The 22,575-nt window shown below is 46.2% G+C and overlaps 3 protein-coding genes across 4 annotated transcripts; 1 reads left to right on the top strand and 2 right to left on the bottom strand.

Annotated features, from left to right (window-relative positions):
* Nucleotides 1-1,267: 1,267 nt before the first annotated feature.
* LOC100824297 lies at nt 1,268-4,980 on the bottom strand. Of its 2 annotated transcripts, none has more exons than XM_014899993.2 (7): nt 4,824-4,980; nt 3,340-3,785; nt 2,858-3,024; nt 2,692-2,772; nt 2,524-2,599; nt 2,356-2,445; nt 1,268-1,734 (listed from the first exon to the last, which is right to left on the bottom strand). In XM_014899993.2, exons 2-7 carry the CDS (start codon nt 3,770-3,772, stop codon nt 1,571-1,573), a joined length of 1,011 nt encoding a protein of 336 aa, XP_014755479.1. In that variant the 5' UTR covers nt 3,773-3,785; nt 4,824-4,980; the 3' UTR covers nt 1,268-1,570. The 2 variants fall into 2 exon arrangements, with proteins under 2 accessions (XP_014755479.1, XP_024318097.1); XM_024462329.1 differs by having other exon boundaries at nt 1,268-1,737.
* A 5,357-nt stretch (nt 4,981-10,337) lies between these two features.
* LOC100824915 (AT-hook motif nuclear-localized protein 1) lies at nt 10,338-14,120 on the top strand. Its single transcript, XM_014900091.2, has 5 exons — nt 10,338-11,423; nt 12,391-12,458; nt 12,811-12,942; nt 13,053-13,214; nt 13,445-14,120. The coding sequence occupies exons 1-5, from the start codon at nt 10,913-10,915 to the stop codon at nt 13,754-13,756; spliced, it is 1,185 nt and encodes a 394-aa protein (XP_014755577.1). The 5' UTR covers nt 10,338-10,912; the 3' UTR covers nt 13,757-14,120.
* Nucleotides 14,121-17,569: 3,449 nt separating this feature from the next.
* LOC100825212 (ACT domain-containing protein ACR8) lies at nt 17,570-19,685 on the bottom strand. Its single transcript, XM_010235963.3, has 2 exons — nt 19,368-19,685; nt 17,570-19,277 (listed from the first exon to the last, which is right to left on the bottom strand). Exons 1-2 carry the CDS (start codon nt 19,464-19,466, stop codon nt 18,027-18,029), a joined length of 1,350 nt encoding a protein of 449 aa, XP_010234265.1. The 5' UTR covers nt 19,467-19,685; the 3' UTR covers nt 17,570-18,026.
* Between the last annotated feature and the right edge of the window lie 2,890 nt (nt 19,686-22,575).

A 22,575-nucleotide genomic window follows, 5' to 3' on the forward strand; every position in this document is an offset into this window, starting at 1 on the left:
GTGGTTATACTTTGATAGCCTAGAGGATGTCCCGATCTTTCGTGAGATACCTAATTATCGATTTGGTAAGAGGTGACGTTGACAATCCGACTACAACTTAAGAGGCAGCGCTTTAGCGATCGATACACCAACTCCAGAAGGTTATTGATTCCGCGGGTGCACGATCAACCTGACCACAAAGATCTTTGTTCCTGCAAGCAATCAAAGAACAAGCAAGAACAAGATGAAAAACAATCTGAAATTACGAATAGAAGATATGAAGGTTCACGAATCTGAATACTCAATATAGTTGGAGTCTTGATGACGGTAAAACAGGTGGTCTAACCGACACACGCGATTACACGAAAGTAGCAAAGGCTAAACTTTATCTAATCAAAACCCAAGGCTCCATAGGGGGGCTCATGGGGTATAAATAGGAGGGGAACTAGGTGGTTTTCGGTCAGGCCCTTGAGAGACTCCGACGGCCTAGGAATCCTCCTAAAACACAACGAAAACATCTAAAAATTGGCTGGACCCTATTACATGGCCTTAAGCCCAATAAAGCAAAGTTATAACCCTCATCTTTGGCCCATAGATACACATTGGAGGGGGAATTCTCCACTTGACCGAAATCCCATTGATGAAGAGGATGCAGCTTTCTTCTCATCTCTCGTTATGGCGGTTTCAATGTTTTGAAATCATCATTTGAGCTAGCTCCCGCCACCTTGCTGCCACCTCCATGGTTTGCTGTCCAACGCTGATCTTTGAGGTCCAAGTTAGGTGCTTCATTCCTAAAACACATAAAAGAACCCATCTTAGACAGCAGCATATTCTCATTAGTATTAAATGAAGTACCGAGGAACGAAAGTAACTGATAATTTAGTTGTCGTGCACGAGCTCTAGTAATTGGTCCGTGTATCTCCGGTACTTGAGGTGTAGGTGTTGTAGGAGCTGTGGTTGTATCATTAGTTGGGATGTCCTCATCATACTTGCTTGGTCAAAATCAGCGCCTCCTTTATCTCTGTACTGCTTCCTCCGTTCATAATTCTTGTCTCAAATCATAATCCTTGTCTCAAATTTGCTTAAATATGGATGTATCTATTCTTAAAGTGCGTGTAGATACATATAATATTTCGACAAGAATTATGGAATGGAAGGAGTACTTGGTAAGAAATAGTACAGCGCAACATTTTCGCTAAAGAAATGATTTCTTGTGTCTTGCAACAGCAAAAAACATGAAGAACTTGCTACTATGTTAAAAACGATATATCCCTAGTTGTAATAAAACTGCAGCCTTTCAAGTCATTTCTGAACATTTCATATTCAACTCCGAGTAGATGCAATTCAACTGTCAGCCAGAATTACACATTTCGTAGAACTTCAAGTTATACTACAAAGTAGCTCCAGGATCACTTGACAGGCAGTGTTTCTTCACACGAGAGTACTCGTTTAGATCAGAACTCTAAAACAAATGCTCACTGAAGCTAGCATGCATGGTTTGCTTGAACAGCCGGAGTGAGCTAGGGATACATCATATCTGTGCGTGCAAACCGTGCAGGTTATGTGCTATCCTGCTAAAGTAAGGAGGAACTCATGAGCGGGGACGGCCCTGGGAAGAATCGTTCAGCAGGCGCCTCTTCATCCTTGAGGAACTGGGGCCACGGGGTTGATCGGGTGCTGGAAGCGCAAACCTCTCACTGGTTGCTGGAAGCGCAAACATTCCATTCTCCTCTCGGATGCCAGGGCGTAGAGTTCCTGCTTTATTTAGGAAGAGTAAAGGAAAGTACAGGAACAAAGCTTGAACCAGTAAATCTGAGGAACATGGCAATTCGGATTATTAACAAGTCGCAACAGACTCATGCACAGAAAAAAATAGCATGGATAAATGAACGCAGATGACCAAGATCATGAAAGACGAATGAAAGGCATCCACTTTACTAAGGATTTGTTAACGCATTAGTTACCCTTCTGCAAAATTGTGCTCAAGTCCATTTTTGTGTTCATTGAAAACAAGAAGCCACCTCATGGCAGAGATACATAATTCTAATCTACGATAGAATTTCTTGCATTATCATAACAATATACATAAATCAATAGTGTGCTTCCAGGGATGAACTATCTCCGAGGTGTAGCTGAAATGAATCCGGATACTGATATATGATTCTAATTTGATATACTATCCAATTGCACTAGTGCGGGTACCCCATTTTGAAGTATTTGGGTCCAGAGGACATCACAACCAGATAAGCAAGCATTGCTATGGCAATAACCAACAACAACAAATGGTGAAAATCAGCACGGTACACATAGATATCACGCATATGTCCGGAATGAGAGAGAGAGAGAGAAGGGGGGGGGGGGGGGGGGGGGTTGTACCACTGCTAAGCATGTTGTATCTGGGATCCCAACCAGGCAAATACTGCCCTGCATTTCTTTGCCATGATTCCTCGAACCCAGAAAGCTCATCTGTAACAGAAGAAAATTGCATCAGAACCAGCTTGAAAAAAACAACAACAATAAGGGCCCTGGCAACAGAGGGCTGACCTTCATGCAAATTTTGCAAAGTTTCCATGGTGTTAACTTTTCCATCGCTGTTAAGTTTTCTTGTTACTGCATGACCCTGCAGCAACGAAATGATAGCTCAAATATTCCTTCAATGTGATCTGAAGAAATAAAGTAAATAATCTGTCTGGACTCTGGATTATCAAGCACCTTACTACCAATTCCGCGTGCAATTCTGTGAGTGGCTTTACCAGTAGTTGTGTCTGCTTCTTTATTTTCTTCAATTGTAACCTAACAAATATTGAGCAAACAATCAAAGCTAGAACTTCGGACCTTACACGGATGAGTGAAAATACCACTGATGAAAGGGGCTTACTCCATCTCCACCACTCCTCCTAGTGGTGGAAGCGGTATAACAGGCCCCATTTGCACCACCATACGTAACTGTTGAGCTCTGAAACATGAAGGTCTGCGATTGGGGGTATGATGTGCCAGCTTTGACATACTCCCTCCCAAATTGCTCACACTTATGTCTTTTATTATCTGTTAAAAATTATAAAAACATTATTACCTTCCCCTTGTTGAGTCATTTTGTGAATCAGAATCACAGGTGAGTGAGACACTGAGTATCCAAAAAATTATTAACATCAATATATCAGCTGTGTAGGCTGTCTAACACTAGCATAATTTCCAGCTAGCACAAATTCCAAATGATATAAAAAAAACAATGATGAATTTGAATATAACTTTACCAGTTACTATTGCACCTAACGATTACTTACTGACAAGAAGTTAGATCGAGGAAAAAAAAAAAAGGTACATGGAAGAACTTCTATTGACAGCACAAAATAAGCCAACCTTGAAATTCTTCCTCAGGGTCCTGCACATATGGCTCTTTGCCTATCCTTGGATGCTTCATAGGGTTGGCTTTCGTCTTCTCATCTTCTTTGTTCACCTCCGCATTATCCTCATTGTCTGAAGACAGCTCCTTGATTATTGGCCCTTTTGGCCGGCTTGGTTCAGGACCTAGCTGTTGGAAGCCTCCAGAATTGATCACTCCTCCATTGAGATCTATGTGGGGCCCAAACATGCTTGGCCTAAACATGCTTTGCTGAAACAGGCTAGGTCTGATCATAGCACTGGCAGGATTCGTAAAGAAAGGATCATCAAACGGATTTGTCCCACCAAAGAAACTGGACATAAGGTCACCAGGTGGCACAAAACCGCCCAAACCAGGAAAGGGGTCTCCGAAACCAAAGAAACCACCCCTCCCGCCTCTTCCCCTTTGCATCTTGTGGAGTTCTCTGCCCAGTTCGAAGGCATGTGAAATGTAAACAATTGTGAAATTTTCTTTTGAATAACGAAATTGTGATAGTTATATCAAACAGAGTCACAAAGTTGTACTCCTACGGTCCTACCCAGAACTCAAATGCAAATCAGTACAAGTGAACGGAATATACACTAGCACCAAAACAATTTCTCTAAGATGACGTAAAAAAGAACAAAACATAAGTTTACACACCAGGCCCTACTTGGCAGGACAGCATGTACTACAGGATCAAACATGAGAGCAGATGTTTTTGTACTTAATGAAAAGGCAGGCGGTAGATTAAGGTGTTAATAATTTTCCCTATCAAAAAAGGATGTTAATAATTTCGATAATGGATTACATCAGGAGTAACGAAACAGAAGCAACCTACTAAGGTACCAAAGCTACCCATTATGTTCCATTCTAGCAAGCCAACCTGCAAAATTGCAATACCCACACACCCAAATACATATGCTGGAATTTCCAAAAAAAAACTGAAATGCTCTTCCTTGCTCAATTAAGTAGCAATGGCTGCAGCAGCGATCGGCCATCCTATGTTTTTATCATCGCATTATTAGACCTATGCTATGGAAGCCCTGATAAATGACACGACATCAGCCCCGCCTACTCGTGGCAAACCAAACACGTCGCATCAATCGTAATGACATCACCACAGAATCAACAATTCAGCATCCATTCAACCAGGAAAACCATTCTACCGGATCGAACCGCCGGGCAAACCCCGACAGGCACAAACCCTAGCTCGGATTTGCTTTCCCCCCTCGCAGCACGCACAAAAACCAAAAAAATCATCCACGCAGAGTACCCATAATCCGCTGGCGAAATAAAAAGCCCTGGTTCGTTCCTGCAGCGGGATCGGATTCGTATCAAACAACATCGATAAACTACCGCAGGAAAATACCTAATCGCCGCAGAAGAGAGCACGAACAGAGAAAACAGTTGGGGAAAAAACAAAATGGGAACCGCCACTACATCGGCGGGACTTAGGGGGGAGCGGAACCCGAATTCGGACCTGATGAGAGGATCCCCGGCGAGGCGGCGGGCCGGCAGCGATCTACGCGGGGGCGCTCGCGATTCTAGGCGGTGGAGAGGGAGGAAGCGGAAGCGGAAGCGAAGCAAAGGAGTGCTGCTGCGGCGTGTCGTGCTGGTGCGCGTGGGGATTCCAGGGGGTTGTTCTCTTTCTAGAATTCGCGGGAGGGGAGGGCTCCATGGGCGTCGGGCCCGTTAATGGTTGTTATGCCGGCCCAGCAAAAGAGTGCTTTGCTTCTTATCGTGAGCCTGTGAAAAGCGCCGGAAACCGGCCCATACCATTTTGACCCATCCCTTCTTTCTTTTTTGCTTTCTCTTCCTTCGGCATCCGACAGGTGCCAATTAGTAGTTCCAAGGAGAAAAAAAAAAGTAGTTCCAAGGCGACAGGAAGTCAGGAACACAGTTAGTACGTACGGTATTCATGCATGGCGTGAGAATCTCCTTTCCTTTCCTTGGGCATCTCAGAAATGACTCGTGCATGGTCGCAATCATGGAACGCACGCACCTGGCCATATATGCACGCCTACTGAAGCTCTCAAGGAACTAACTAATGGCTGCCTTCTTCTTTACTATACCGTTTCTTTAACTACCACACTCTTGATCCACTTATTATGCTCGATATATATACTCCTCCGTTCCGTAATTATTGTCGAAATATTACATATATCTAGACGGTTTTTAGAAATACATACACATATTTTTTTGGCAAATTTGAGACAAGAATTATGTAATAGATGGAGATTTCGAACAGTATATATGCGGTTCAAATGGTAAAAAATAGTAAAGAATATAAAATTAAAGCACCGTACATTTTGAAAGAGATTTATCAGTTACATGGACCATTTATTTTTATTTCAGTTAAGGATAATATCGACCCAACACGTCCCTAAACTAGCCATGTGTCAATTGATTATCTCAATAACTAATGGACAGTGTTCTCTGATCTCTGACTGGCCATGTGCCAAACTAATGGCGTCTTAGCAGCTGGTGTACATACGTACGTGCTGGAATCCTATTTGCAGGTCGATCGATAAATCCCCTCTACACAGTGCACACAATGACAGAAGTGTTTGCATGCATTTGTACCTTTGTGCTGTGCCTGTGCCCAAAAGAAAGAGCATGCACTAAAAAGTGGGCGGAATATATATGCCGCGATGCAAATATGCAACGCAGGACCAAAGCGAGTTTAGTGGATAATCTTTAATTAGCTAAGTTTGGTTGGGTGCATGCTTAAATTAGCTTACTCTAGTGCGTTGGAACTGGAAGCATGCGAGCTCTACCACCATTAGCGTGCATGCATGTGTAGGCATAAGGAATATATCCCTCCAAGGGCTAATGAAGATTAGGGCAAACCTCCACTAACCCTGCAAGCAATGGAAAACCTTGTTACTGTAGCTGTTAAGCCAGTTGCTGGAATCTTTGCCAAACAAATATGTTCGATCAAGTACACAAGGCTTGAAGGCATTTACATCGATTTTATTTTTGCTGAATTTAGATGGCATATATATGTACTGAAAAACTGCATATCCCTCGATCCCTGCTTATTTTGGTTTAATTCTTGAGTTCTGGATCATCATCGTATGACTAATTTTTTTATCCTACATGACAGGTTTATCCTTATCCATACTATCTGAAAAAAAGAGAGAGGAGATGTTTCTTTATATGCACATGGTTGCATATAAAGGCTTTGATCAAGGGTGTGGGCATGTGCATATGCCTCCAAAATAGCTGATGAACTTCTTCCTTGTGCTGTGGTTGTGCTTGTGCCATTTGTTTCCTGGTGATGGGCCCCCCAGTTAGGGTTGCGTTTTAGCTTTTGCAAACAAGTTGTGATTAAGTGGGTGCTTAATGCTCACTTAATGGTATACTTTTTAATTAACTAACACATGTTAGTAGCTAGCTATGGACAGACTCACAGACCCACTTGCACATCAACATCCTTTAAGTACAAAAATGCATCCCCCTACTTTTTGGTTGCTTGCTTGTCCTCCCACAGGTTAGCAGGTGGTGGAGTGCCCATGATCTAATCTCCTTTTCCTTGTCCTCTTATTTATTAAGATTAGATGGATAGATCATAGGTGGTAGATAGATTAAAGCTTGTCATTAGGTATATCTTAATCAACTAATTAATCCAAATTTTTTTGTCGCGCTGTCCTGTCTTGCTTTCATGAACTGCCGAGTATTGACTCCTTTTCACTAGTGCTAGCTGCTCAATTGCCATCATTTATAAAATGTTTCCATCCTAATCCAAGCATACGAAATGCCTTTTGTTTTTGTTGGGCTGCTAAAATTAATATATTGTATCATTTTCCATGCTTACCTTGCAAGAAAATGAAAGGGATAATGATACATTTGTTTTTCACGAAAAGGGGCAAAAATATTGTTGAATCTGGTGAGCTGTCCACTATTGACTTTTCTGCGTGCTTATGTGTACAGTTAGCTAAGCATGCTGAGTCTTAAAAATAGCAAAGCAGCAGCAGCATCAGTGAATTGTTTTTCTTTTCCATATTCTTTTTGCTCTTGCTAAACTTTCGGCGTCCATCGATCTCCCTTGTAATGTACTCAAATTTCAACAGAGGTAATCTATCATTAACCAAACCAAAACAACGCCAGGCTTCTAGCTACTCTTGTAGAATACATCAACCGATGACGCTGAACATTTTGTATCTGACTAGAGACTCATCCGACTAAAGGCTCCTTTAATTCAAATGAATTTTATAAGGTCTTTTGAAGATTTAAATTATTAGAAATTTTCACTACGTTGGTCGTTTGATTCACACAATTTATTTTTTAGTTTCTTCTGAAAATTACATTGCACTCTATTTAACACAAACAAATATCATCCGCTCAAACACATTGATAGAAGTTTCCGTACAACATAACATTATATCCCTTCATTTTTTTTTCTTCTATCAATGTATTTTACAAATCCAGCAAATAAGAAAGACCATCACCCTACGAGGATTTACCACTCGAGAGGACTCTCAAAAACCGATAGGTACTCGGGCTCGTTGTTCGTATGCATTCAGGGGCAGACATTGGCAGATCCAGCCGATTAATGGAGTGTAAGCAAAATGAGCAAAATGTACGCTCTTCTTTTAGAATAGATTAGGCACATAAAAATCTGTTGATTTAGCATTCAGGGGCAGACATTGGCAGATCCAGCCGATTAACGGAGTATAAGCAAAGTGTATGCTCTTTTTTGAGACTAGATTATGCAAATAAAAATCTGTTGATTTAATCATCATGCTTATGATTAGTTCGTTTTGAAGAGAGTTTAATGACGGCGGTGGGGGCAGCAGAGTGCACGGACGCCGTACCGGTTGGTCAAACTGAGAAAAGGACATTCCGATTTTGCCCTCTCTCCGACATGGGGGGCCCGCTGGCCCCAGCAGCCAGCCGGCGGATCTGGAGATGGCGCCGCATTGGATCCTCCTAAACGCGACGCGCAGTGCAGTGAGTCAGTGACAGCAGCTGCTGCTAGTCCAAAAATGCCTAACCTGACAAGACCTAATCCATCCTCTCCCAGAAAGTTTCCCTAATTGCCGGCCAAACAGCTTTCGGTTTGGACAAAACAAAAGTAAACCACCTAACAGCTAGTTGACTCCTTACGCTCTGTGTATCTTTGTATCCACTGCCACCGTTCCTAAGAAGTGTCCTAAATGCATTCTTGAAAAGAAAAAAAAATGTCCTAAATCAGACTTTTTAAACCCTGATGGATTTTATAAAAAACTGCAGTATATAAAAAATGTGTATCATCATGGATTTAATAAAACTAATTTAGAATGTAAATGTTGGTAAATTTTGATAAACTTGGTCATAATTTAAAAAATGTTAACTTAGAACAAAGCTGAAATTTCTTACATCTAAGAACACAGAGAGTGGGGGCTGTTTGGATCGTGACAAAACTTGTCCTACCAAAAAAAATGACAACCAACGTTATTTAGGTGTCTGTTTGGTTGGTAACCAAAAATTGGTTGCCAACTTCTTCACATCTTTTGCTAAAATTTTGGCCAGCTATGAGTTGACAAATCCTTAGCAATTTTTTTGGCTAGATAATAGTCGGCAAAAATTGAGAAGACATAAATAATCAGAACCAAACAGCCCTGCGTCTCTCTCTTTTGGTCTTGGCGCACAAGCTCTCACGAAGTGTCGTGTTCCATGAACCTAGGTTGGTCTAGCTCTAGCAAGCATGGGGCTAATCATGGGCTTAGCTTAGCTGTCCTGTTCTTTTGACCACCGACCGATCTCATCTGCAGATGTACATCACGTGATGCCCAGAGTACGTAGAAAGCAGCTACAGTGTTTTACGGGAAAAGCTGCCACGGACGAACGCATGCAGCCTGCGGGTGCTCTGTGACCGAATCTCGAACCTATCCACATTGCCGCCCCTCATCCGAATAGAAAAAATTACAGTCTATTCGGATCATTTTTTTTGAGTTATGATTTTCTTCATAACTCCAAAATCATAGTACCATAATACTACGATTTTCTTCTGCCATCGTGAATTTACGTATCCATGGAAGAATACCACCACGGTGGGTCGAAAGTGCAGTGGTATTTTTCGAAATATGAGAACTGCAGTGCCATTTTTCAAATACACCAGTATTGCGGTGGCACGTATCAAATACTCCTTCCGATACATATTAGTTGTCACAAATTTGTTCAAATATGAATGTATCTATGCTTAAAAAGCGTTTAGATACATGTAATATTTCGACAATTAATATGGATCGAAGGGAGTACATCAAATTAACTAGATGATGTCCCGCACGTTGTTGCGGAAATTTTAGTTAACATAAATAGTACTCCCTCCGTCCAATAAAAGATGTGTCAAGTTTATCAAAATTTGGATGTATCTAGACATGACTTAGTGTATAGATGCATTCAAATTTAGTCAAAGTTAAGACATCATTTGTTGGACGGAATGAGTATTTCAAATTGAAAACATATAATAAAATTGTACAATCTTCACTTAGTGGAAATAGTTTGATGGAAGTAACATGCGTGCATGTGCAAAAGTATGAGTTTTTCACTAAATAGGTGTGAACAAATTAATTATATGATGATGTGACATGCTTGCATGTTTAGAAAAATCAAATAGTGGGTAAGAAGATTCGTTTCTTTTAAGAAATTGTTATTCAGTATATGAATGACATATATTTCGCCCAGCTGATCGGCCGCCAATGCACGCATGCAGCTGATATTTCAGTTCAGACGAGACTAGCCGTTGAAAATTGGGCACTTCCAGTTTCCACACTTGGACTCTTTGACTTGCGCTTCGCATGCAACGACAAGGCTAAAGCCAAAGCCAAGCCTAGCCGCCAGCGACAACAAGCCCAGCCAGTGAGCCAGCAGCTCACAGTGGCAAAACCGCAAATTCCCCTCAAACCCAGGCCCAATCCCGCAAACCACCCGTAACACCCGGCCCTAATCACGCACTCTGCAGCCTATTTTAATAGCACCATTAATGTTTAAACGCGTCATTTCTCTCTTCCCCTTCTGCCCCTGGTAATTTTCGAATTCTGCCCGTTTTTAAAACCCCGTCGCTTCATGCAGCAGCGTACAGCGACAATCCCGCGCCCGATTTCTTTACGGCCCCGATAATTTAACCCCGTAATTTAATACTACCAGCAGTAGCATCCCCGCCCCCGATAATTTACTTTATTTCTTTTTTAATTACGGTTTTCTGTATCATGCTCTCGTCTCTCCCTTTTTTGCTTTTAGTTTTTCGCCTTTTTATTTCCTTCCTTCCTTCGCTAGCTCTGCTCTCTGCTTTGCTCCTTCTCTCCCTTTTGTTCTGCGCAAGCTCGCTCGCTGTTTCTTCTTCCTCTCGCCTCTTTCCCGGCTGCAGCGGATCGGGGGAATTTTTTTGAGGATTTTGTTTCGGGATTTTGTGGGATTTTTTGTTCTGATTCTGTGTTTTTTTTTAAAAAAAATCTGGGGATTTTTGAGGTTGGGTTTTAAGGAGGTGTTGTTGGCGGAGATGGGGTCAGTGGAGCGTGGGTGCTCCAATGGCGGGAGCTCGTGAGGGGAGAAGCCGTGGTAGTAGTTGGTGGTTCTCTGTGCAGCATGGAGGCCGACAAGTCGGGGGAAGTGAGCGCCACGGCGACGGCGGCGGGGCCGTCGCCGTCACCGGTGGTGGTGTCCTCGGAGGCTACGGTGAGCTTCCAGCCGCAGTCGTCACCGGCGGCGGCGGCGGCGGTGGAGAGAGGTTTCTCGGGCGGCGGCGTGCTGGTGCCGCCGCCGGGCATGGCGATGGGAGGAGGAGGTCTGGCGGCGGCGAAGGTTGGGGGGAAGAAGAGGGGGAGGCCGCGGAAGTACGGGCCGGACGGGAGCCTGATCCGGCCGCTCAACGCCACGCCGATCTCCGCATCGGCGCCGATGCTGGCCGCCGCCGTCTCGCCCGGGCAGTACACGCCGGCGTCGGCCGTCGGCGCCGCCATGAAGCGCGGCCGGGGCAGCCGCCCCCTCGACTTCTCCTCCTCCACCGCTGCCATGGCCAAGCCCTACCACCACTACCAGCAACCGCCGCCGCCGCAGCAGACCCAGCAGCAGTTCGGCTTCCACTTCGACTCCATCGGTCAGTATCCATCTCTCCCCCAAATCTCTTCCCCGCCCCCCCCCCCCCCCCCCCCCCCCAAAAAAAAAAATTCTGAAGAAACTTTGAACCCTTTTGCTGATGCACGACAAAACAAAGCCTGGATTATTTCGTGTTTTTGTCCTCCTAGATTACATCTCGGAGATTTCGAGATACAAAGTGGGTGCCGGCTGCAGTTCAGAAGGACCAATGGCAAAGTAGCAGTTCGTCAACGGCGTCACTCTCTAGTCCCTAGTCGCTACCCTTGTCATGACACTGTCTGTGTCTGTCCCTCTCACACCCGAATATTTCCTTGTCTTTCTCCTCCGCCTCTATCCATGATCCAAATTACAATGGCCATCTTATCAGGGACCTCATGCAGCCTTGTTAGGTTAGTGCTGTCTTCCAAGATTCTGAGCTCTGGGAGCTAAGTGTGGGGGCCAGATGGAGGCAGCATATCCTCACTGAATCTTCTCTTTGCTGCACTTCGTGCTGTTGCGTGGCGGGGGTTCTGCCCGTTGTGGGGGAGGTATGGTGGATTTGGTGCTGCTGGTGGTGGTTCTGATTCTGGAACCAAATTGGGAGATGGATCATGTCTGTTGGGATGGATGTAGAGGATTCCTCCTGCATGCCTTGCAGCCTTGGTACCTTTTGGTCACCTCTTATCTATCTGTTGTGCTGCTGTGGTGATGGCAACGTGCAACTGCAATGGATATTGCCCTGATGCAACTGGTTTACATGTCTGATGGTACAAAGGAGAATTGTTAGAGTTCAAACAAATTTGTGGAGCACCGCCGTGAATGCATAAGCATAAAGTGCTAGGACTCGGCGTTTATAATATATGATTTGGGTTTGAGTTGAGGACTAAGGATAACTTACTGATGTTCTGCTAACTCGTAATCTTAGGTTGTGTTCACTTTGTTTTGTGGTGTTCTGCTGTCAGTTTGTTAACCACGGTATGTGCTTGCAGGTGACATGGTGGCGTGTTCTGCTGGTGGTAATTTTACTCCTCATATCATCACTGTTGCTCCTGGTGAGGTATGGACTTGAACGTTTTCTTTGAAGTCTTGCGTTGGCATGGGTATTCTGATGAGACATGTGTTCCACCAGATCATAAACTGTATTTGATTGGACAAATGTACTTCCTCAGATTTTGAGACTAGTGTATAAACTCAATGCATCTGATAGACTGATGCTATCCATGAATTGTGTTTTAGCCTTCAGACTTGTCTTCCTTAATTCTGATTACTTTGCTACTGCCTGTTTAGTAGCTGCTACTCTTACGGGTGCTATATAGCTGCAATTCTACATATTGTTTGTGAATGATATATAGTTTTGTTTGAAGACCTTAATGATCAGTGGTACTAACATTTGTGGCATGCTGATGCAGGATGTGACGATGAAGGTTATATCATTTTCTCAACAAGGGCCGCGAGCTATTTGTATTCTCTCTGCTAACGGTGTGATATCAAACGTTACACTCCGCCAACCGGATTCATCTGGTGGCACATTAACTTACGAGGTTTGTTAACTGGCCCGTGATACACATAATATACCTTACCATCAGATGATTTGATGAATAGGTGTCAAGACTAGACAGATGATTCTTATTTCCCACAATTTTGTTTGTAGGGACGCTTCGAGTTGCTGTCCTTGTCTGGCTCCTTTATGCCAACTGAAAGCAATGGAGCACGGAGTCGATCAGGCGGGATGAGCGTTTCTCTTGCCAGTCCAGATGGCCGTGTTGTCGGTGGTGGTGTTGCTGGCCTTCTGGTGGCAGCAAGTCCTGTTCAGGTGCTGCAGCATACCTTCATTGAAACCTGAATGCCTGCGAGTTCAACTCTCTTCAACTTTCTCTCTCTGAAATCCATCTAAAACTCTAGACTAACATCTCATTTTCATAGTTCCAATAAAACAAACAATGAAACTATTACGCTCATCAGCAATGAGATCATCAAATGCCTTTTAGTTAGTCGTAAATGCTGTGTGCAAATATGTGACAAGTTCTCTCATATGTTTGCCAGATCGTTGTTGGAACCTTCCTGCCGAGCTACCAGATGGAGCAGAAGCCCAAGAAGGCGAGGGTGGACGCAGCAGCAGCAGCACCGGTCCTTATCCACACACCTCCCGCCGTTCCACTCTCCAGTGCAGAGACACACAGCGGCGAGCAACAAGGGCAGCAGCACAGCTCCGCCGCCCCGAGAACGACGAATGTTGTAACCTCGGCATACAGCGCAGACCAAAGCTGGCCACCCGCCGTAGTCCAGCCGGCGCCTGTTGTTGACTCATCCAGGACCTCGTCGGGCGATCTGAAGCTCACTGCCTCGGGTGCCTGAAACCAACGCCGGACCTACTGGACTCGACGAACTCGATCCACGGGCCTTTGGCCTGGTGCATTTCCTTCTGACCTGTAAAAGATGTGCTATGATCTGCAGTCCCACTAGGTTTTTTTCTCTGTCAAGGCAAGCTAGCTGAAAGAGTTGAGTCTAACTGCATCTGCTGTAGCGTGTCGATCTTATTTGACAGTCTGTAGTTGCTACACCTGTATTATTATTAGTGTGTTCTTAGGCCTTCTTCATCTGTCGGATTACTCGGATTAATCATGCATTAGAGTTTTCCTCTCCACTGTTCATGCTGTACTATTTCTGTCTCCTAAATTATGTACTTGTTCAGAGAAGAAGGTTGCCTATGTTGCACTGATCGGACCCGTACTGATCATGTCTCACTGCCCAATCTGAATCTGCTTGCCTCCAAATAAGGTGTTCATTTTCCTCTCTCACTGACAATGGGCTTGATGGTCAGGACTCAGGACATGGAAGCCTAGTAAATCTGTGGACCCTTAACTGTCAGTGACTGTGAAGAAGCTTTGTGATAAATTAACATCATGTTCAGACCTACTACTTACTGTATAATCAAATTCGCATATGCTCTTCTCCTCGGTGAGCTGGCTGGTCAAAAGATGCCGTGGTCGTCGTCGGGGCCGATGATTAGCCCACGGTGCAAACAGTCGCTTTATTAGCTTCCCTAATAAACAATTAGTGATGAAATTTCTCTGGCTGATTAAAAGGAGGGCAGCGTGCAGTCATGCAGATGCAGCGACAGTGTCCTGGTCTTAAGGGATATGGCCATGTGATGATGATCGAGTGGAGTACAGTTAAGCAGCAGATTGTAGCATCAGGGGAGCGTGCATGGGAAAGGCAGTGCGATGCGAATCAACGGCTGAGGCTGCAGGCACGTGATTAGCAGTAGTAGTAGTGCTAAGATAAGATGGCTTTTAATTTAAGCCGACAAGAGATAGAGAGACACTCTTGCTGCCCGATAATCATGGTCTGAAGGGTAGCAGTCTAAGTTAACTTGTCTGGATCCATACACAGGCCGGTAACTTTGTTTAGATGTAAGTATCTCCTTGACGTAACTTCTCAGTTCAAGAAAATTCTTTTATCAGAGGAAATTAGCATTACTAAATTCAGTTTCTCTGCTGTGTTAACACATCTTGGAGTTTTGGCCTGCAGTTCCAGTGATCTGCAGGGTCACAATGGTGCAGGTGGATGTGGCATCGGATTGCTTTGCTTGGGGTGGCTGTGGAAGAACTTCAAGAAGGGGTAGTTTCAGTCCATGCAGTGCGATCATCAGGAAGTTCGAGGTGAAGAAGAGGTTCTTTGCTAGATAGAGAGGCACGGGATGATTCACACAAGAAAAAAGAACATTTAAGAGACATGAATTAATTAAGGGTGCCGATCCAACACAATTCTGTTGGAGAGGTAGCCTGAAGCATTGGAGAGGTAGAAGACAAAGGCGAATCAGCTAGCTGTACTGCATCGAGTAGTTAACCTAATTCTACAGCTAAATAATTTAACCATGGCCAGCGCAGACAACAAAAGCGACAACAACAGGACTCTGATCGAGACAAGGTAAGTCCTCTGAAAGCTCGATCTTAGAGGTGGTTGTCAAGAGGCCATGGCTGAATAGCGGCGCCCGCCTTTGGGTTTCTCGTTTCCCCCGCTTCGATTCAGTTGCTGCGTGTCCTTTCATGCATGCATTTGCATGCGACTTCAGGTTCAGAGTTCATAGTTGAGACGGCGCGCGTGAAGCATGCGTGCCTGTCCAGTGCGATTCGAGGAGGGATCATTTGGAGAAGAATTGAACCGGAGTTCTTCTACATGCGTTGATTTTTTTTTAAGTTACTTAAACCTGAGTTTAGGAAGATAAGGGCCTGCTTTTTTAGGAAAAAAGAAAGTTATGTTACAAGTCCACTGAGGACGACCCCACCAGATTACAACGCCACACCCTAGTGTGCTACTATCAGGTTGAGGTGTGAGGCGATATTGGGACCGCATTGTTGAAAATGGCTGACTTGCGGTGTTTTCAGATACACCAAGCCGTAAGCTTAGGACCTCTTTGATGAAAAAAGTTTAAGAAATTGCATTCTCAAGAGCTACATGGATTGTTTGGTATGTAGTATTGTCTCATATGGAGAAAAAAAATCAAAGTATTCTTTTGTACTCCACTACGTACCGCATGGTTTCCAATCTAGTTAAATTTCTTGTTAAGACAATTTTGTTTTTATCAATTGTTCAATCAAACCAACTTTGATGCATATATACACAATTCTATAGGATTCGAACGGAAATAACATCACAAATTTTGTGTTTTTCTTTTGTTCGTGAATTTTTAAAGCCTGCGAATTAAAGAGACCCTTATGTTAGAGTCCGACGTCCCTACATTTACATTAAAAATTATCAAATTATATATAAATCTACTATTTTTTAAATATTACTATAGATAATTTTCATGTTATACTGTTGCCAACTTGTCAGCCAAACATCGAAGTGGACATAGGTCGGATCCAGGGCACGCCTTCACGGGCCCATGTTTGACTTCTCCTGTCAGTAAGACCTTCAGCCCAACCTCGCCACGGACTGTTCATCATCTCCACATGGCAGAGGGAACCAGACAAGCCCTTCAATCCTTCACCGATCCAATCCAAGCAGCAACGACACAAACAGTAGAGGACAACACCACCAAACAGTGCAGACGAAACAAAACAAAACAACGCAAAAAACGGAAAAAGCTGCCACCGCCGGCCGGTCTGAACAACGGCCAGCCTGCCTGCCTGGAGTTTCTCATGGACGGACGCAGCAGATGCCCGTTTTGTTCTTTACGTATACTAGTAATAAAACTACCATCTCAGTATGTAACCACAAGTTCAAGTTTTTAGATAGAAATGTTGTTTGTTTGTTTGCAGCTGAAATGAAATGTTGAGAACTGATGGGGGAGAATCAACTGCCGACCGGTGTTTTGTTTATGACCAAGAACAACGAAGAACTCTGTCATCCCAAGATGGACAGGACATCGCATCATCAGCTTAATCTTAAACTTAATCTTGTTCCTCCTTCAAATTGTTATTTGAAAACTTTCGGCGGCTCACTTTGATTGGAGCTGCGAGCCATGCTGGATTTTTATTCAGAGCTTGGATGGGATGGAAGTTAGTTAAGCTGCTTAAAAAAGAGATGAGGTTTAGACTAACCTGAATGATTGCATGAGACATGCATGCCGGTCTCTGGGAAAGGCCAAAACCTTGCTTTTTATGCCGTGTCAGCATTTGACTAATGGAATCTGGCTGGGCAGCACGTAGATACAAATGCTAATCCCAGTTGGTGCTGGGCTTTCTGAAAAAAAAGTGGTCAAGAGCAGATAGATAACAGTTGCCCATGTTCTTCGCCAGAACTTATTACTATTAGACAGTTTTAAGTGTAGTAGATATTTGAGCTTCTTGTCAAATTTATGTCCTCCTGGATAGCTGGTTTCTTGTAAATACGGGCCAAGGATCTGATTTTATTTTCTTTGACATTTTCTCCTCATTTATCCCTGCATATGAGCCATTACCACTTGTCAGAAGACAATGCAGCAAAAACTCTTTGATTACCAGGCCCCCAGGCCAGAACATTATTTCCCTTGCAAGCAACAGCACATGATCATCAAAGCAACAACATTCCTTCCAGCAGCTTCATAATTACAAAAAGGAACTAGCCACATTTGGTCTGAATACTAGGATAGAATGACATGCAGATGCAGCTTGAATCATCAGCAAAGCAGAAAAGAACCTACTGCTAATTACAGCCACAGGCAGACAGACACAGCACAGGATGTCAGGGAGGAACAACGAAAGGGCCAACTAACCCCGAAAGAATTTTTAGCCAAAGATGGTGGCAACAACAGCAGGGTACAGGTGACAAATCATCATGAATGCACTCACTACACACTGACGCTAGCACTACTAACTAACTAACTAAATAGCATTACATCAAATCCTGCTCCTGAATCATATTTACAACACAATAGCTACACTTGTCTACTACTAGGTTCCATCATCCTGCTCCTGGATCATGATCCTGCTCCATTGTGCAGCTGTCTTTTCCATGATCTTCATCTTCCATTTGTTACAAGGTTGTCTGGACCTGGATGAGCTCAAGACAGAAGTGTGGATCTCTTCAGTTTGCACATTGGTCTTGTCCTGCAGAATCCATAATGCAGAAGAACAGATTTTGGAAGCAAAGCAGGACTCTTGCCAGATCTGATGCACCAGGCAGGAACAGAGCTTCTGCCTCATGAGAAAGACTTGATCAGGCCCAGGCTGTACAGGTTCCTCTTGAAGAGGTTGCCGAGGTAGAACAGCCCAAGTCCGCCGTCGCTCCGGTCGGCCGGCCGGGTCTCCTTCTGGTGGAGCTGCGGCGGGCGCTCCTCGACGACGAGGCTGTCGACGCCGACCTTCTCCCTGACGGCGTCAATGGCGCTGCGGTGGACGGCCTGGCCGGCGGTGGTGCCGGTCACGTAGAAGACATTGCTGGCCATGTCGCCCTTGGTGGACACCTCCGCCTGCGCCACCAGCAGCCCGTTCTCCCGGAACGTCCGCGTGACGTCCGAGAGCAGCCCCGGCCTGTCCGGCGTGCAGAGCTCCAGCCTCACCCCCTCGAAGGACCTCCGCTCGATGGCGTCCTGGAGGCAGAGGCTGACCCGCCGCATCTCGGCGTCGGAGCTGATGGGGCTGCCGTCGGCGCTGCGGATGTAGAACTCCTGCCGCGCGCCGCCGGAGGCGGAGGTGTCGACGGTGCCGTGGAAGACGACGTAGTCCATGTCCGTGAGCGTGCACACCACGTCGTAGAGCAGCTTGGGCCGGTCGCCGCACTGCACGGTGACCACCGAGTAGCCGCGCTCCGCCCAGCTCTCGACGGACACCGACGGGGTGTCGGCTTCGGAGGGGGACGCGCGCCGGTCGTCGTGTTCCCGGGCGGCGGCCGCGTGCATCAGCTGGTGGAGTCGGCGGTCGGGGTGGGAAACAGAGCATGCCGGCACGGCGGCCACGACGCTGGAGTCGGAGAAGGGCTCGGCAGCAGCGGCGCCGCGGAGGAGCGGGGTGAGGCGGGCCTCGATGCGGGCGGCACCCGCGGCGGCGACGTCGGCGTCGCGGAGGTAGACGAGGCAGGCGAGGCGGCCGCGGTGCGACCAGGCGCGGGCATCCACCACGCCGCAGCCCATGTCAGCCAGCACAGCGAAGACCTCGGAGATGAGCCCGGTGCGGTCAGCGCCGGTGAGCTCCAGCACGGTGAGCCCCTCCATGCCCGCCGCCGAAGCCGAGGGATCTATCCCCACCGGCCCGTTCCAGGCGGCCAACGACTGCTGGATGTAGGAGATGACGGAGTGGTCGGTGAGCTTGCGTCCCCGGCGGTCGGTGACGTGGAAGACGTCCATGAACCACCGCCCGTCGGAGGAGATGTAGGCCTTGTTGATGCTCAGGTCCAGGTCCGCCAGCACCTGCACCGCCTCCAGCAGCACCCCTCTGTTCCTCGCGCTGTCCACCTGAAAAGCAATCCACCCAACCAAAATCAATCAATCTCCGCGCCCAAAATCGAAGAAGAAGAACCAAATCGAGGTTGAAGGAAGACGGACCTGGACGAGGGTGGCGGTGGGGCAGGCGGCATTGTCGATGACGACCTTGGGGGTGTCCATCCGGATCACCAGCTTCTCGTACTCGTTCAGCCACTCCATTATCGCCGACCTCGACCTCTTCTTCCTCCCGCTCCTCTTTCTTGCTCGCCTGCGCCTTGGGCGGGGCTATATATAAGCGGCGAGGTAGGGGACGACCCGAGGGAGCGAGGCGCTTGGGGGAATTCGCCCTTTGGCCTTGGAGGCGTCTTCTTCTTCCTTGTTCTCTTGCTCGCTTCGCTTGGCTGGCTTCGTTTGAACTTGGAAATCGGAGAATGGGGAATTGGGGGCGGGCGGGGGCGAGTTTATTTATGCTAACGGGCGACTTTACTGGTGCAAACAAGGTGGTGGGCCCGGGTCCGGTCGTGGGAGCCAGGTGTGTCGCCACGTGGACTGTCCCTTGGAACTCAATTTTCGCGGCAAAAAATCAAATCACTTGCCTTTGCGTCCGGCTTAATTAACGGGGTCCCTTTTCTTTTCCTTGCACTCCTCAGGCTCTCGCCATCACGCCCGGCTAATTTTTGAAGTAAAAAGAAATTCGAAGTCAGCTACCTGCGTTTGTGGCTTGAGAGTTGAGACAAGGTGGTGTTTGTTTGTCTTGTGAGTTTGGAAGAATGGCAACAGAACAGGAAGAATTCCTAGAAGCTAGGATGAACATTTTCGAATGGTTATTTTATTTAAAACTAACTGAAGGCAGAAATGTTTGCTCCGTTGTAGATGAAATATTACATGTATCTACACGCTTTTTAAAAATAAGATACATGACGAATTTGAGAAAGAATTTAGGATGGAAGAGTAACTGTTTGTGAATTTGAACGGCACAGGAGCTGCTCTCTGGTGGGTGGGGCCGCACGCACGTACCGACGTACGGAAGCAAAGCTTTGTTTTAGCAGCTGTCTCTGTACGAGCAGAGCAAGCTGTCTCTGTCTGGCCAGTGGGCCCCGTGCGGTTCGGCAGTGGTGCGCTCTTGCGTAGTCGTTACGGACGCTGCTCGCCGCACCGAACCAACCAAACCCAAGGAATCCCTCTAACTGCTCGGGTGAACTGACCATACTGCCCTTGCTAAGTTTCGCAAATCCGGAAATGCGCTGGGGTATGCTGGTTATTTCGTGTGCGCAGCCGGCCGGCCCCGTATTGTCGCGTTGCTGTCCGGTCCGGTCCTGTCCTGTCCTTGCGGCGCGAGCCCACGGAAACATGGATCCGGATCTTTCGCAGCTTCGGAACTCCCGATGGCCATTGGCCCATTCCATTGGCCTTGCCTGCCTGCCTCGTGTTTTTTCATTCACCCCCTCCGTCTTGTTTGTATTTGACTCGTCCATCACTAGTTCCAGTACAATTCCTTTTGCAGGTTTCTTCCTCTTCTTTATTTGAAAAAAGTAGCTAAGCACGTACGCCACGCGTGTTTTTTTCTCCCTTATGGACAGTAAATTTCTTGTTGCGACATTGTGGCGTGCTAGTAGTAGTACGACTCACAGTCCGTAGTGTTAAATTTTTCTATGTCACCGTATATAGGAGAATGGAACTGATAAGCACAGTTGTAAGTGTCTTGGAGCTGTAAGATTTTTGGCTCTACCGATCAATCGATGGTGCCGCTGCAAGAGAAGAGACGGTGGCACGGACAAATTAAGGCCTGCTTTTTTGCATTGAGCCGACGCCATCCAAAACCGGAGCATAGTTTGTCCCAGATACCAGGTCAAACACGGAGTACTTACTTCATTATTCCACAAGACAAATCACTGAACGAATATGCAGTGCATGTATCCCTCCGCCGCCGCCTGGCTTAACTTAACTCAACAGTGGAGCTGGGCCACGATTGAAGACGGAGGCCAAATGACTGTGAGTTTTAGGATTATGATATCCCAGCTTTTCCAACCTTTTTTATTTAATCTATTTTTTCATTTAGCTAACATTTTTTTTTCTACTTTCGTGTGTGTGTTTTTCACGTGACATTATAAAATAACTTGAGCAGAATGCAACGATGCGAAACTGAACCTTAACACATCAGTAATTAATATAATCTGGAATTGAGGGAGACGTTGGCATGCGCGCGGCGTGAAGGCACATTCATGGCGCAAACGAGATGGATGGATCGAGCAGAGATTGCGCGCGCGGGAAACGGCGATGTGCATTAATTGAACGGCCAGATCTGACAGTAGTACGGAGTACTGGTTTTAATTAACGGATTCATACGACAAGCAGTAGGGATGTGATGCAGCATGCCGGCCACCACGCGCCCATCACGCCGAGCATTTTGCGTTCCACTTCCACTGCACGCTCTCCTATCAAAATCAAAATCACATGGAAAGATTTCCAGACCATCTCGTGAATAAAAATGCGTTAATTAAGGTTCGTACTAGTACAGACATGGTGCTAGTGGTTAACACTAGTCCGATCCAATCCCTGCACGAATGTATGTGTATGGTCTGATTCGAGATCATGCAATGCATGTGGTTAGATCGTGCAATCGGACGTTGTGGTACGTACGTGCGCCGCGCGCATGCATGCACGATCCATATGTTCTGCGGTCAAACATACGTGAGCTAGCTTTACTGGCCGTGAAGGGACGCCGGCCCCGCCCGGAAAGGAAAATGACATCATATGGGACGGCTTAATTTGCGTTACGCCTGCAAGCGTCTTGTTATTTTTTTTTATTGGATGTTTGTGTCGTGCAAGGATAGGCTAATTAATTAGGGGGTTATATATGCGGTTGACCGGCCGATTCATTGTTAGCGTTTGACATCCACGGTCGGCCATTTTGTTTCGTTCCTGCTGACAAATCTCTCGAGATGGTGTTGTCCCCCGACAAGACTTTCCTTCGACGAAAAAGTAAAAGATTCAACTAAAATAATTGATCCTAAAGATTGATTTATGATAGCGGGTTCTCGTTTTGGTGTTTGTCGACCCCGGTTGACGGTGTGCATACTCGAGACGCGTTGTGCCCCACCCATTCCCCTTTTCGTTCTCACGCCGACCGCCCCTCCCTCCCCTCGGCCCCGCACATCCTAGCGACTCCTCTCACCGTGCCGCCTCTCGCGTGCCCGCCTCCGTGGCTCTTCTTTCTAGCCACCAGAGGGAGGTTAGATCCATCCCACCAGGCTTCCCTTCCGCCCAAAGCCGCTCCGCCGCAGCCATCTGCGGACGGACTGGCAACCCTCATCGCGTTCGCCGCCGA

The sequence above is a fragment of the Brachypodium distachyon genome, chromosome 3 (assembly GCF_000005505.3).
Source record: "Brachypodium distachyon strain Bd21 chromosome 3, Brachypodium_distachyon_v3.0, whole genome shotgun sequence".
NCBI lineage: Eukaryota > Viridiplantae > Streptophyta > Magnoliopsida > Poales > Poaceae > Brachypodium > Brachypodium distachyon.

Excerpts from the sequence above, each read along its gene's own strand:
- LOC100824915 (XM_014900091.2), top strand. The coding sequence starts at position 10,913 with ATGGAGGCCGACAAGTCGGGGGAAGTGAGCGCCACGGCGACGGCGGCG. Across the intron at positions 12,943-13,052 it reads GTGGCACATTAACTTACGAG|GGACGCTTCGAGTTGCTGTC; the intron begins GTTTGTTAACTG and ends TTTTGTTTGTAG. Across the intron at positions 13,215-13,444 it reads TGGCAGCAAGTCCTGTTCAG|ATCGTTGTTGGAACCTTCCT; the intron begins GTGCTGCAGCAT and ends TATGTTTGCCAG.
- LOC100825212 (XM_010235963.3), bottom strand. The coding sequence starts at position 19,466 with ATGGAGTGGCTGAACGAGTACGAGAAGCTGGTGATCCGGATGGACACC. Across the intron at positions 19,278-19,367 it reads CCACCGCCACCCTCGTCCAG|GTGGACAGCGCGAGGAACAG; the intron begins GTCCGTCTTCCT and ends ATTGCTTTTCAG.
- LOC100824297 (XM_024462329.1), bottom strand. The coding sequence starts at position 3,772 with ATGCAAAGGGGAAGAGGCGGGAGGGGTGGTTTCTTTGGTTTCGGAGAC. Across the intron at positions 2,773-2,857 it reads GGAGGAGTGGTGGAGATGGA|GTTACAATTGAAGAAAATAA; the intron begins GTAAGCCCCTTT and ends AATATTTGTTAG. Across the intron at positions 2,446-2,523 it reads TTTGCAAAATTTGCATGAAG|ATGAGCTTTCTGGGTTCGAG; the intron begins GTCAGCCCTCTG and ends CTTCTGTTACAG.